At 38.5% G+C, this 14,453-nt stretch overlaps 1 protein-coding gene across 1 annotated transcript in view; it reads left to right on the top strand.

Moving 5' to 3' along the window:
* The window catches only part of NCKAP5 (NCK associated protein 5), a 1,037,899-nt gene that overhangs the window by 421,807 nt on the left and 601,639 nt on the right, over positions 1-14,453 (top strand). Inside the window, exon 4 of the mRNA XM_005676205.3 lies at positions 4,454-4,517. Coding sequence (XP_005676262.2) covers positions 4,454-4,517 — 64 coding nt within the window. The remainder of the gene's footprint in view (positions 1-4,453; positions 4,518-14,453) is intronic.

Here is a 14,453-nt window from a genome sequence, read left to right as displayed (position 1 = left end):
ATGGGACCAAATGCCATGATCTTCGTTTTCTGAATGTTGAGTTTTAAGCCAGCTTTTTCACTCTCCTCTTTCACTTTCATCAAGAGGCTCTTTAGTTCCTCTTCAATTTCTGGCATAAGGGTGGTATCATCTGCATGTCTGAGGTTGTTGATGTTTCTCTTGGCAATCTTGATTCCAGCTTGTGTTTCATCCAGCCCAGCATTTCGCATGAGGTACTCTGCATATAAGTGAAGTAAGCAGGGTGACAGGATACAGCCTTAACATACTTCTTTCCCAGTTTGCAGCCAGTCCAGTTTTCCGTGTTCAGTCCTAACTGTTGCTTCTTGATGTGCATACAGATTTCTCAGGAGGCAGGTTAGGTGGTCTGGTATTCCCACCTCTTGAAGAATTTTCCACAGTTTGTTGTGATCTACACAGTCAAAAGCTTTAGCATAGTCAATAAAGAAGAAATAGATGTTTTTGTGGAACTCTCTTGCTTTTTTGATGATCCAATGGATGTTGGCAATTTGATCTCTGGTTCCTCTGCCTTTTCTAAATCCAGCTTGAACATCTGGAAGTTCTCGGTTCAAGTATTGTTGAAGCCTGGCTTGGAGAATTTTGAGCATTACTTTGCTAGCGTGTGAGATGAGTGCAATCATGCAGTAGTTTGAGCATTCTTTGGCATTGCCTTTCTTCGGGGTTGGAATGAAAACTGTCCTTTTCCATTCCTGTAGCCACTGCTGTGTTCCAAATTTGCTGGCATATTGAGTGCAGCACTTTCATAGCATTGTCTTTTATAATTTGAAATAACTCAGCTGAAATTCCATCACCTCCACTAAATTTGTTCATAGTGATGCTTCTAAGGCCCACTTGACTTCTCACTCCAGGATGCCTGACTCTAGCTGAGTGGTCATACCAACGTGGTTATCTGGGTCATTAAGCTCTTTTTTATACAGTTCTTCTGTGTATTCTTGCCACCTCTTCTTAATATCCTCTGCTTCTGTTAGGTCCATACCATTTCTGTCCTTTATTGTGCCCATCTTTGTATGAAATGTTCCCTTGGTATCTCTAATTTTCTTGAAGAGATCTCTAGTCTTTCCCATTATATTGTTTTTCTGTATTTCTTTGCATTGATCACTTAGGAAGGTTTTCTCATTTAGAGGAAAAGATATACTAAAGTAACAATCAATGGAAATATAATACAATATAGATTAGAGTGTAGACTAGAAGTTAAATGTTTCTGTATTCAGTACAAAGAGAAAGCAATGAGTTCAGGTACTGATATAATAACTTAATTATCATCATAAGCATCAGAGTAGTTTCTGGGTTCTCTTTATTTAGTTTCATGGTGTTATATATTCCAGTGAGAAATAATTTATTGATTATTTTGGTAAAAATTTTTTGTGTGATATTAAGTTTTTGTATCACATGAATGAGGTGTGTGTCATCTCCTTTAAGTGCTGTACACAGTGTTTTATAGTGTAGCAGTCTTTTATTACATTTATTCCCTAAGTATTTCATCTTATTATAAATTATTTAAATTTGTCCAATTGTGTGATGCTTGTACATAAAAACACAACTGATTTTTGTATATTCACTTGTATCACTGTGTATCACTATCACTGTACTCTATATTCACTGTGTCACTGTGACTTCACTAAATTTTGTATTGTTTTGTAAATTCCTTGGGATTTTCTGTTTGGAACATTATATTGTTTGTGAATACAGACAGTTTTTACCTCTTCCTATTTGATAAAAGTGGAAAAGAAATGGAAGCAGTGACAGATTTTATTTTCTTGGACTCTGAAATCACTGAGGATGGTGACCGCAACCATGAAATTAAAAGATGCTTGCTCCTTAGAAAGAAAGCCGTGATGAACCTAGACAGTGTATTATAAAGCAGAGGCATCATTTGCCAACAAATACCCATACAGTCAAAGCTATGTTTTTTCCAGTAGTCAAGCATGGATGTGAGAGTTGGACCATAAAGAAGGCTGAGTGCTAAAGAATTGATGCTTTCTAATTGTGGTGCTGGAGAAGACTCTTGAGAGTCCCTTGGGCAACAGTGAGATCAAACAAGTCAATCCTAAAGGAAGTCAATGCTAAATATTCATTGGAAGGACTATTGCTGAAGCTCCAGTACTTTGTCCACCTGATGCAAAGAGCCTGACTCATTGGAAAGGACCCTGATGCTGGGAAAGAACGAAAGGAAAAGGAGAAGGGGGCAACAAAACATGAGATGGTTAAATAGTATCACCAAATCAATGGCTAGGAATTTGAGCAAACTCCAGCAGATAATGGAGGACAGAGGAGCCTGGCATGCTATAGTCCATGGTTTGCAAAGAGTGAGACACTACTCAGCGACTAAACAGCAAAACCAAATTTGATAATTGTATCTTTAATTTCTTTTTCTTACTTTATCAAGCAGAGTTATGCCATCTTTGAACTTCAATAAATGAAATAAATTAGGTGTATATTCATCTATATTTTCTTCTTTCACCCATTATTATTTCACTGAAGTCTTGATTATTCCTTCTTAGTACTTTATGATATTTTAATGTGTAACTGTGTTCAGGTTTATCCATTCTACTGTTAATGGGTGTGCGCATTTTCAGTTTAATGGTGTTATGAGTAGTCTTTCTATGAAAAATATAGTACAATGTGTTTTAGTAAACATATATATACATTTCTGTTGGGTTTATACCTCAGAGTGGACTTACTGAGTCATAGACTACTAATGTAATCTCCATTCTTTTGTGCTCATGAATACTTACCAAGTGTTTAATTTTCTTATTAAACCAGAAATCTGTCATAGTCTTGTTTCAGTTCTCTGCTCCTGCTCTTCTGGACTTGGATCAGAAAACATGTATGGGCTCTTTGCCTGGCTAACCTCAAAAAGGGACACATGACCCCATCTCTTTCTGGCTTCTTCCCACCTACTTTGTTGCCATCTCACAGATTATAAGCACAGGTCCTGCCCTTGGCTCCTAAAACTTTATCCCTCAAAAGTCTCCTGATTCTATGTTTCCTCCTTCTAGTTTGTGTCTTAAGATGTTAATTCAGAGAGAGAAATATTCCTACTACAAAGTCAGTCTACTTTGTGTGAAAGCAGAAGTGTTAGTTGCTAGCTGTGTCTGATTCTTTTGCGATCCCATGGACTATCTCCTGCCAGGCTCCTCTGTCTATGGAATTCTACAGGCAAGAAAACTGGAGTGGGTAGCCATTCCTTTCTGCAGGGGATCTTCCAACCCAGGTATTGAACCTGGGTCTCCCATATTGTAGGCAGATTCTTTACCAAATGAGCCACCAGGGAAGCCCATAACCAAACTAAAATGCATGGCTTCTTGACAGTCTTGAGCATTTCAAATATATAAATGGTTAGAGAAGGAGAAATCCTCACCCTGATCTTGGATTCAGGTTGCTTCCTTGCTGCTTGCATGTAGCTGATCCTGTGTAGAGGGAAAGCAGAGGGCTGAAATAGCTTTCAAATTGAAGGCAGCAGAGGATTTCAGGGAAGATCCTTGCTAGAGCTAAGACTTGAGAATTACTGGAAGAGTTCATTACCCCTACTTCATCTATCAACTTTTTAAGAATAATTGAAAAGTTGGCCAAAATGAAGATATCTGTCACCTTAAAAAAGTGTTTTTAAAATTTTAGTGACTCAGTGAAATCAGAATTCCAATTATAAAGGATACAAAGCTCTTAGAAGCAGTTCCCTGTTGTGAATTAAAAAATACTTAAATAATCTGATTTTCAATTTCACATTTTCATATTTCCTAGATCCTGAAAAATGATATGCAGAATTTTTAAGTAGGTTTTGAACTAAGGAAAACCTAAAATTTGGTTGTGATATTACTATTTACCAGCTGGGGGCTTCATATATTATTTAGCCTCTTAGCCTCATTTCTATATGTATGAAATGGAGATAATAAAGCCTATTAATATTATAGAGTTGTTGTCAGTCTCATATGAAATCAGGTAAAATGGCCAGCACTATTCCTGTTATGTATCAAGCCTGCCAAGGATTTTCTGTTTTTATTTCAAGAATGGTACCAGGTTACATTTTGTTTGCTTTTCAAATTCAATTATCTACATAGGGCAACAAAAGAAATAAAAATAATTAAAACTATTTATGAGCAGAGTTGATACAGAAAGGAAAACTGAAATATTTTAGCTATGGAACATTTATAAGTGATATATGCTCATGAAGTTAAAGGGAAGCTTTGAGTTGGGATATAGCATTTATTTGGCTATTACAAAAATCCAAGGCAAAATATCTCTTTCATGACACACAGTGAAAACAATGCACTTGTGACCAATCACTTTAAATATTTATAGAAAGTTTAGTGGAGGAAGTGAGCTAAACCAAGGAGGGGGTTTTCCTGGAGACGGCAAAAGGATGTTTCAAAGCCATGCCAGTGTCCCTCTGCCCTGAGAAGGATGGTCAGCTAATCATGTACTTTTGCTTTTCCAGGGAGAAGTTGGCTGTGGCCCGACTGCAGAGAGAAGTTGCCCAGAGAAGAAATGAGGGGGCCATGGTAAGTCCTGGATGGTCTGTCCCAATTCCCAACCTCCCTTCCAGAGGTCTCTGGCTTGAAAGGCATTTTGTCTCACTAAGGATTTCAAAGGAAAATATTTGCTTGCAGCAAACTGAATGCTACATTGGTAAATAATATGTTTATAATGCAGTTTAAATAGATCTGCCATTTGCTGAGAGAGCAGGAAATATTAAGTGGGAAAAATAACTCTTTGAGGGCTCAAAGGAGGATGTTAAAATGTTCAAAAGTTTGTCGGCATTATTTCCTGAAGGTTTATTAGATGCCTAGACTTCCAGCTGGGAGCACAGTGCCCCTAAAGGATCAATCTCAGATTCTCAGATAAGGAGAGTGCAATTTAATTCAAGCCTCTCAGTTCTACAAACCTGAACAACAACAACACAACAAAAAAAACAAAAACCTCAGAAACAAAACAAAAGAACACTCAGATGTTTGCTAATGTAATTGTCTATTACCCTCTTCTTTCTCTGAGCTGTTTGCGGTGTATTTTCCCTGTCCATTTCAGTATGTGCTACTTAGGAAACTGATGTTTCCTTGTGTTTTGAATTGTACTAAAAATCAATATAGGTGTTTTGGTCCAGGCAACTTCATTTTATAGACTTCCTTGCCAAAGTATCTGCCTGTGTGTCCTTCTATAATCAGAGACGACTGTCGGGGGACCTGGAAAATGGACTTGTGTGGATTAACTGCTGCTCTTACCTCTGAGAAGAGAAATCTGACACCAGACTTTTTCCCCCCACTGATAGCAAAACAGTGGCATGTGTTCAATTTCTCAGCCAATGGTTTTTTAAAAAGAGAGAAGCCACACATTTTTAAACCCTGAAAGCTGCTTCCATTTGATTTCATGAGAGTTAATTGGCAATTCATTTGCTGAAAAAAGTAAGAAACTTATAAAATAAGCTGGCCTTGAATTTCTCTCCAGAGGGCAGCAAAGGTCTGGAAAAAGAGGCTGAATGTTCAGTGGGTTCTGGAAGTTTTGGTGGCCCTTGAACATACTTAGGGAGGTGATCACATTGCTTGCTCTGCTAGTGATCTCAAGGCAAAGAGAATCTTGACTGTTCAAACAATATGATCTCTGAACAATGATACAGGAATAAGTTGGAGAAAATGGAAGTTTAGTTACATGGTGAGTTGAAAATGTTCAATCTGGACTTACGCTGCATTGCACACTGTTTCTCAGCTAGGTCATTCTGTAATACTTCCATCTTTGTTCATGCTGGCTGCTGTTCAGCACTTCTTCAGCTATGTTCAAAGTGAAGGTGAAGCAGTGACAGCTTTTCTAGGACTGTTTCTTTATCTTTAAAATGAGGAGGTTGGGATTGTGCGATTCCGTTAGCTTAGTGAATCATGTGAATGAGCATTTGCTCATGTGATGTTTTTATAATGAGAAGGTTTTTCTGGTATATTATTTAAGCTCATAAGATCAGACCCCTAAATAATTTATCTTTCTGAATCTGACAGTGGATGAACCTGGGTTGAAATCATCTCAGATAACTGTCTAGTTTTTTTTTTTTAAAACGAAGCCCCCTTTTAAAACATTATAGAGATTATTGTTCAGTGTAGGAAATACCCAGAGAATCAGTTCAGTTCAGTCACTCAGTTGTGTCTGACTCTTTGCGACCCCATGGACTGCAGCACGCCATGCTTCCCTGTCCATGACCAACTCCTGGAGCTTACTCAGACTCATGTCCACTGAGTCGGTGATGCCATCCAACCATCTCATCCTCTGTCATCCCCTTCTCCTCCTGCCTTCAATCTATCCCAGTATCAGGGTTTTTTCTAGTGAGTCAGTTCTTCGTATCAGGTGGCCAAAGTATTGGAGCTTCAGCATCAGTCCATCCAATGAATATTCAGGACTGATTTCCTTTAGAATTGATTGGTTTGATCTCCTTGCAGTCTGAGGGACTCTCAAGAGTCTTCTCCAACACCACAGTTCAAAAGCATCAGTTCTTCGGTGCTCAACTTTCTTTATAATCCAACTCTCACATCCATACATGACTACTGGAAAAATCATAGCTTTGACTAGCCGGGCCTTTGTTGGCAAAGTAATGTCTGTGCTTTTTAATATCCTATCTAGATTTGGTCATAGCTTTTCTTCCAAGGAGCAAGCGTCTTTTAATTTTAAGGCTTTAGTCACCATCTGCAGTGGTTTTGGAGCCCAACAAATAAAAGATCACTCTGATTGCTCAAAAGGCAACTTTGGAGAAATTACCTGTGATTTATTACTCTTATTTATATAATATTATTGAAAAATCACATTTATGTATTGATTGATGTAGCCAATAAGTTATGGAGCACCTAACCCTTATCCTACCCAGCTCTATATAGGCACTGGGGAAGTATTGGTGGGAAAACAAGCAAATAGGTACATATCTGAGAGCATACATTCTAGTGGTTGGAGAACAGCAGTTTGATGGAATTACTGATAGATGGTAGAAGCTGCTATGAAAAAACATCAGGGTAGAGGAACGTAGCATGCCAGAGGATCAGTATGAGTGTTCTTAGTAGTGTATCACTGAAAAGTTAGCGTGTGAGCAACATTTGAGGAGGAAAAGGAGTGAACCGTAATGGTATCTGCTGGGGGAGAATGTTCCTAGTGGGGAGGTGAGCAAGTACAAAGGCCTGGATTGCCTGAGGAACAGCATGGAGGAGCAGGGTGGCTAGAGGACAGTGAGGGAGAGGCTGATGGTAGAACAGGAATCAGAGAAGTGATGGAGGCAGAGGGGTACATCCTGAGCATTCCCAGAGATCCCCGGTTCATGCCCTGAGTGATGGGACCCGTTGGCAGGCTTTGAGTGAGTGCCCTTATCCAATCTGATTTACTACTATTCATGTGATATTTCCCCCTTTCCATAGTTTATCACATCTCGATGCTTTAAAGACACCTGAGCCCTGATTTTTATTAATGTTCTTTATTTCACTTTTTCTCACTATTTCCCCCCTCTCCGTACCCAGTCAACCCCCTCTAAGTTTTCGACTTAATTATATGCTTCAGCTTTTCCGCTCCTAGGATTCATTTATTTCTGAAGTCCTGATTCTCTCAGTATCTGACAGCTCCTAAAACCAGGCAGTTCTATTAATCCTCTAAATTTAATTCTTGCTGTTACAAGTCCAGAACTTCTGTCACTTTTGTAGCAGAAATGAAGACAGTTCTTTACAGCCAGATCACCTTACATTTTTAAAGAATAATACTTACAGTATTCTGTGTTTTATCACATGAAAGGAAAAATGTTATGAAAAAAGTTACGTAAGTTGTATTTTCAAAAAATAGTATAATCAAGGGTGATAATTGTTTTTAAAATCATCAGTGAACCTCTAATAATTGAAGCAAACCTGTGAACTTGTTATAATGTAAAACATGCCCTTTTAAAAATTTGACTATGCAATAAATCTTTCTCCTTACGAGTTTTAAGGTAGTAACAAAGGCATCATTTTTGAGAGTTTGCTTTTATTTTTTAACACACTATTTATTTTGGAATAATTTTAGACTTCCATGATGTTGCACACCTACAGACCCTTCAACCAGCTTTCTAGTGTTAATACTTAGGTGACTATAGGATAATGATCAAAACTGAGACATTAACACTGATATGTTACTACTAAGTTCCAGATTCTATTGGAATATTACCAGTTTTTCCAATAATGTCCCCTTTCTGATTTAGGATTCATTTCAAGGTATTGCATTGCATGTATAAAGATTTCTTTCTGATGGCTGATTGACACATATGTGGAAATCAGAGGAATATAAACATGGGAATAAGGCAGGTCTGGATTCAAAGTACAGTTCCACCACTAGTTAGCTATGTAACTTGGACACATTACTTTATGGGTTTTTAACAATTCTGTCTGTGCTTTTGTTCTGTTAACTCAGGTCTTATTTGGCAAAGCTATCTTTCATCATATTAGATACTTCCTGTTTGTTTCTTTGTTCTTTATTCATTCTTCCATACAATAAATATTGCCATTGTTTTCACACCTACCTTTCATTATTTTTTCACAAACTGCTATAAGGTCATGTTCCTTTTTATTCTGGGAAGTTGTGTTTCCGCCTGTGTTCCCTATCTCTGACTCAATTTATTGCCAGATTGATTCTGTCTGTAAGACTTTGATGTCATTTTCAGTTCAGTTCAGTTCAGTCGCTCAGTCATGTCCGACTCTTTGCGACCCCATGAATCGCAGTACGCCAGGCCTCCCTGTCCATCACCAACTCCCAGAGTTCACTCAGACTCACATCCATCGAGTCAGTGATGCCATCCAGCCATCTCATCCTCGGTCGTCCCCTTCTCCTCCTGCCCCCAATCCCTCCCAGCATTAGTCTTTTGCAATGAGTCAACTCTTCGCATGAGGTGGCCAAAGTACTGGAGTTTCAGCTTTAGCATCATTCCTTCCAAAGAAATCCCAGGGCTGATCTCCTTCAGAATGGACTGGTTGGATCTCCTTGCAGTCCAAGGGACTCTCAAGAGTCTTCTCCAACACCACAGTTCAAAAGCATCAATTCTTCGGCACTCAGCCTTCTTCACAGTGCAACTCTCACATCCATACATGACCACAGGAAAAACCATAGCCTTGACTAGACGGACCTTAGTCGGCAAAGGAGTGTCTCTGCTTTTGAATATGCTATCTAGGTTGGTCATCACTTTTCTTCCAAGGAGTAAGTGTCTTTTAATTTCATGGCTGCAATCACCATCTGCAGTGATTTTGGAGCCCCAAAAATAAAGTCTGACACTGTTTCCACTGTTTCCCCATCTATTTCCCATGAAGTGATGGGACCGGATGCCATGATCTTCATTTTCTGAAAGTTGAGCTTTAAGCCCACTTTTTCACTCTCCTCTTTCACTTTCATCAAGAAGCTTTTTAGTTCCTCTTCACTTTCTGCCATAAGGGTGGTGTCATCAGCACATCTGAGGTTATTGATATTTCTCCCGGCAATCTTGATTCCAGCTTGTGTTTCTTCCAGTCCAGCGTTTCTCATGATGTACTCTGTATATAAGTTAAATAAGCAGGGTGACAAAATACAGCCTTGATGTACTCCTTTCCTATTTGGAAACAGTCTGTTGTTCCAGGTCCAGTTCTAACTGTTGCTTCCTGACCTGCATACAGATTTCTCAAGAGGCAGGTTGGGTGGGCTGGTATTCCCATCTTTTTCAGAATTTTCCACAGTTGATTGTTATCCACACAGTCAAAGGCTTTGGCATAGTCAATAAATCAGAAATAGATGTTTTTCTGGAGCTCTCTTGCTTTTTTGATAACCCAGGAGATGTTGGCAATTTGATCTCTGGTTCTTCTGCCTTTTCTAAAACCATCTTAAATGTTGTTACATGTAAGAAAGCTCTTTCCATTCCAAGAGTTTAAAAATATTCATCCCATTCTCTTCTTGAATGTACATAGTGTTTATTTTTCTGTATGTAAATCTTTGCATATTCTAGGTGGAATTACATTGTTGTGAGGTAGGGATCAAAATGAGTGTTTTTCCAAGTTAATTGTTCAGTAAATGATGTTGGGAAATGAAGCAGTATCTAACTTTTGCTATCATATTTATTATTTTCCAAATCCACTCTCAATCAATCTGCGTCAATTACTGGACTGCTTATTTTTTTATATTAACCTTAGTTTAGTCTTCAGTTCAGTTGCTCCGTCGTGTCCAACTCTCAGTGACCCCATCGACTGCAGCATGCCAGACCTCCCTGTCTATCACCAGCTCTCGGAGTTTACTCAAACTCATGTCCATTGAGTCAGTGATACCATCCAACCGTCTCATCCTCTGTCATCCTCTTCTTCTCCCACCTTCAGTCTTTCCCAGCATCAGGGTCTTTTCCAGTAAGTCAGTTGTTTGCATCAGGTGGCCAAAGTATTGGAGTTTCAGCTTCAGTATCAGTCCTTCCAGTGAATAATCAGGACTGATTTCCTTTAGGATGGACTGGTTGGATCTTCTTGCAGTCCACGGGACTCTCAAGAATCTTCTCCAACACCACAGTTCAAAAGCATCAATTATCCGGCACTCAGCTTTCTTTATAGTCGAACTCCCACATCCATACATGACTACTGGAAAAACCATAGCCTCTAATTGAAAAAACATAGCCTTTACTAGATGGACCTTATACTAGCCTAAATTTTTTTTCTAAATTGTTTTTATTATTAGAAATTTGTAGTCTAATTTTTTATAAGTTGAGTTGTTTCTGATTAATTCTTTTCTCCAAGTTTATAAAAGATAATTTTATTTAGTGAATAACAACTCAGGTTCATGAGTTAAAAATAAGTGTTTGGATTTTTAAAAAATAGCAAAATTGTTTGTATTACATGCTTATGACAGAACAGTATCTTAAAGACTATTTCAAAATTATATGAAAAAACTTAACATGTTCACTTTTCTACATTTATGTTAAAAAGTTTTAAAAGAATATCTCTTCTGCCAATGAGTTTGTTTTTTATTAATATCTGTAGAACACTAAAATTCTACCAAATATAATTTTTAAAATCCTTGGGTTAATTATGCAAAGTTATCAACACTGTATGGCTCCTTTTCATCCCATTGAGTAATTTCTAATTTGAGAAAAAGAAAAATACCAATTTTTGATTACTCATCTCAAGACACTAAGGCAGCATTGTATCCCCATTTACCCTGTTGCTCATTGCTTTTTCTTTCATCTAGATGGATATTCAAACACTGACTGGGTGTCCATTGTGTACCATCAGCTGAATTTGGAACCATATCCCCTTGTTTTTTGCATAATTAACATCTAAGGAATAACTATCAGTGATTAGGATATTTTCAGTCATCTCAGGAATTTGAGAAAAAATGAAAGTTGGAGGAGATAGGGAGGTCAGAATCCTTGTATGGATGTGAGAATTGGATTGTGAAGAAAGCTGAGTGCTGAAGAATTGATGCTTTTGAACTGTGGTGTTGGAGAAGACTCTTGAGAGTCCCTTGGACTGCAATGAGATCCAACCAGTCCATCCTAAAGGAAATAGTCCTGGGTATTCTTTGGAATACCCTTCTTTGGAAGTACTGATGCTAAAGCTGAAACTCCAGTACTTTGGCCACCTCATGCGAAGAGTTGACTCATTGCAAAAGACTCTGATGCTAGGAGGGATTGGGGGCAGGAGGAGAAGGGGACGACAGAGGATGAGATGGCTGGATGGCCTCACCGACTCGATGGATGTGAGTTTGAGTGAACTCCAGGAGTTGGTGATGGACAGGGAGGCCTGGCGTGCTGCAATTCATGGGGTCGCAAAGAGTCGGACATGACTGAGCGACTGAACCAAACTGAACCGAACATGGTTTTTGAGAGCTTTAGTCCTAGTCTTATTTTTAACATGTCGATTCCCTGTCCTCTATGGTGCATGAGTTTACTTTGCCTATTAGTTATTCACAGAGAGCCAAAAATCACAGTGTTAAATAACTGTGTCTTAAACAAGAAGAGATCCTTTCTTTAAAAAAAAAAAACAAACACTTTTTCTTTTATATTGGAATATAGCTGATTAACAATGTTGTGATAATTACAGGTGGATAGCAAAGGGACTCAGATGTGCATATACAGGTATCCATTCTCCCCCCAAATCTCCTCCCATCCAGGCTGCCACATAACCCTGAGCAGGGAAGAGATAATTTCTTTTAATTTAAGAGACATATGTAAAAATAGGAACATTGCACACAACGCAGGTGAACAGTGCCTTGGTGAATGGCCAGGACTGCGACCAGTGTGTCTTTCATCTTTTCATGCCTACCCAGCTGTATTGTCTGGCTTCTGATAGACAAGAGGGCAGCCAAGAGTTTGGAAACCCAGGAGGAAGAGGGCCTGGAGCTGTAGTACTAAACATGTCAATTCCTGCTGCTAGATTTCTTGGGGTCATTTGTTTGGTTTTGGTAGAATTAGAAGACTGCTGTTCACAACACAGTGGGTAATATAACTGATTTTCTAACTGCTAGTAGTCAAACAGCAGTGGGCTTTCCTGATTACTCAGTTGGTAAGGAATCTGCCTACAAAGCAGGAGATACTGGTTTGATTCCTGGGTCAGGACAATCTGCTGGAGAAGGGATTGCCTACCCACTCCAGTATTCTTGGGCTTCCCTGGTGGCGTAGCTGGTAAAGAATCTGCCTGCAATGTGGAAGACCTGGGTTTGATTCCTGAGTTGAGCAGATCCCCTGGAGAAGGGAAAGACTACCCTCTCCAGTATTCTGGCCTGGGAATTCCATGGACTATATAGTCCATGGTGTTGCAAACAGTTGGAAACAACTGAGCGACTTTCACTTCAGTAGTCAAACAAGAGGGGTTAGGATTATAGGCTGAATTAACTTTCTTGTATTTCTTTTCTTTTTTAGACAAAACTGGCATACATCATTGTTATTAGTTTGAGGTATCCACCATAATGGTTCAATATATGAGTTTATCGGTTTCCCCTGCTGTCTGAAAGTAGATAATTCCTGTGAAATCCTTGGTAAGCTGAATGGTGTAAAACTAGAAGCAATTACCTTCTTTGTAATAGTGAAAGTCCTCTATGAATTTCTTTTGGTTGGCAAAAATGGTATAAATATATGTCTTTCATAAAAATGAAGTCATGCAAAGTAAACTTTCAAAAAGTGGTTTCTACCTATATATTGCAGTGTGATCACCTCAATAAGTCTAGTTAATATTCATCATTACACAGTTATAAATTTTTTTTCTTGTGATGAAAACTTTTAAGGTATACTCTCATAGCAAGTATAAAATACAGTGTTATTAACTATAGTTGGTATGCAGTCTGTTACATCCTCAGGACTCATTCTAGAACTGGAGGTTTGCACCTTTTGGCCTCCTTTACCATTTGCCTACCCCTTCCCCTCTCCTTACCTCTATTTTTGTATCTATGAGTCTTGCTTATTTGTTTTTTAGGATTCCACACATTTGTGTGGTATGTGTCATTCTCTGTCTCATTTCACTTAGAATGCCCTCAGAGTCCATCCACATTGTTGTAAATGGCAACATTTCCTTCTTTTTATAACCAAATAGTATTCCATTATATGTATTATATACTACATTCTCTTTACCCATTCATCCATCAAAGGACACTTAGGTTGTTTACATGTCTTAGTTATTGTAAATAATGTGGAAATGAGCTTGATGGTACACTTGTTCTTTAAAGGTAGTGATTTTATTTCCTTTGGATAAATACCTAGAAGTGGAATTCCTGGTTCATATGGTAGTTCTATTTTTAATTTTTTAAGAAACCTCCATATTATTTTTCATAGAAGCTTTACCAGTTTACTCCCATCAATGGTACACAAGCCTTCCCTTTTCTCCACATCCTAGCCCAAACTTTTGTTTCTTATCTTTTCATTAATAGTCATTCTGAAGGGTGTGAGATGATATCTTATTGTGATTTTGATTTGCATCTGCCTGGTCATTATATCTACTACTGCAGGCAGGAATCCCTTAGGAGAAATGGAGTAGCCATCATGGTCAACAAGAGTCCGAAATGCAATACATGGGTGCAATCTCAAAAACAACAGAATGATCTCTGTTCGTTTCCAAGGCAAACCATTCAGTATCACAGTAATCCAAGTCTATGCCCCAACCGGTAATGCTGAAGAAGCTGAAGTTGAACTGTTCTGTGAAGACCTACAAGACCTTTTAGAACTAACATCCAAAAAAGATGTCCTTTTCATTATAGGGGACTGGAATGCAAAAGTAGGAAGTCAAGAAACACCTGGAGTAACAGGCAAATTTGGCCTTGGAATACAGAATGAAACAGGGCAAAGGCTAATAGAGTTTTGCCAAGAAAATGCACTGGTCATAGCAAATACCCTCTTCCAACAACACAAAAGAAGACTCTACACATGGACATCACCAGATGGTCAACACCGAAATCAGATTGATTATATTGTTTGTAGCCAAAGATGGAGAAGCTCTATACAGTCAGCAAGAACAAGACTGGGAGCT

The sequence above is a fragment of the Capra hircus genome, chromosome 2 (assembly GCF_001704415.2).
Source record: "Capra hircus breed San Clemente chromosome 2, ASM170441v1, whole genome shotgun sequence".
Lineage (NCBI taxonomy): Eukaryota > Metazoa > Chordata > Mammalia > Artiodactyla > Bovidae > Capra > Capra hircus.
This window is presented reverse-complemented; position numbering and strand designations above follow the sequence as displayed.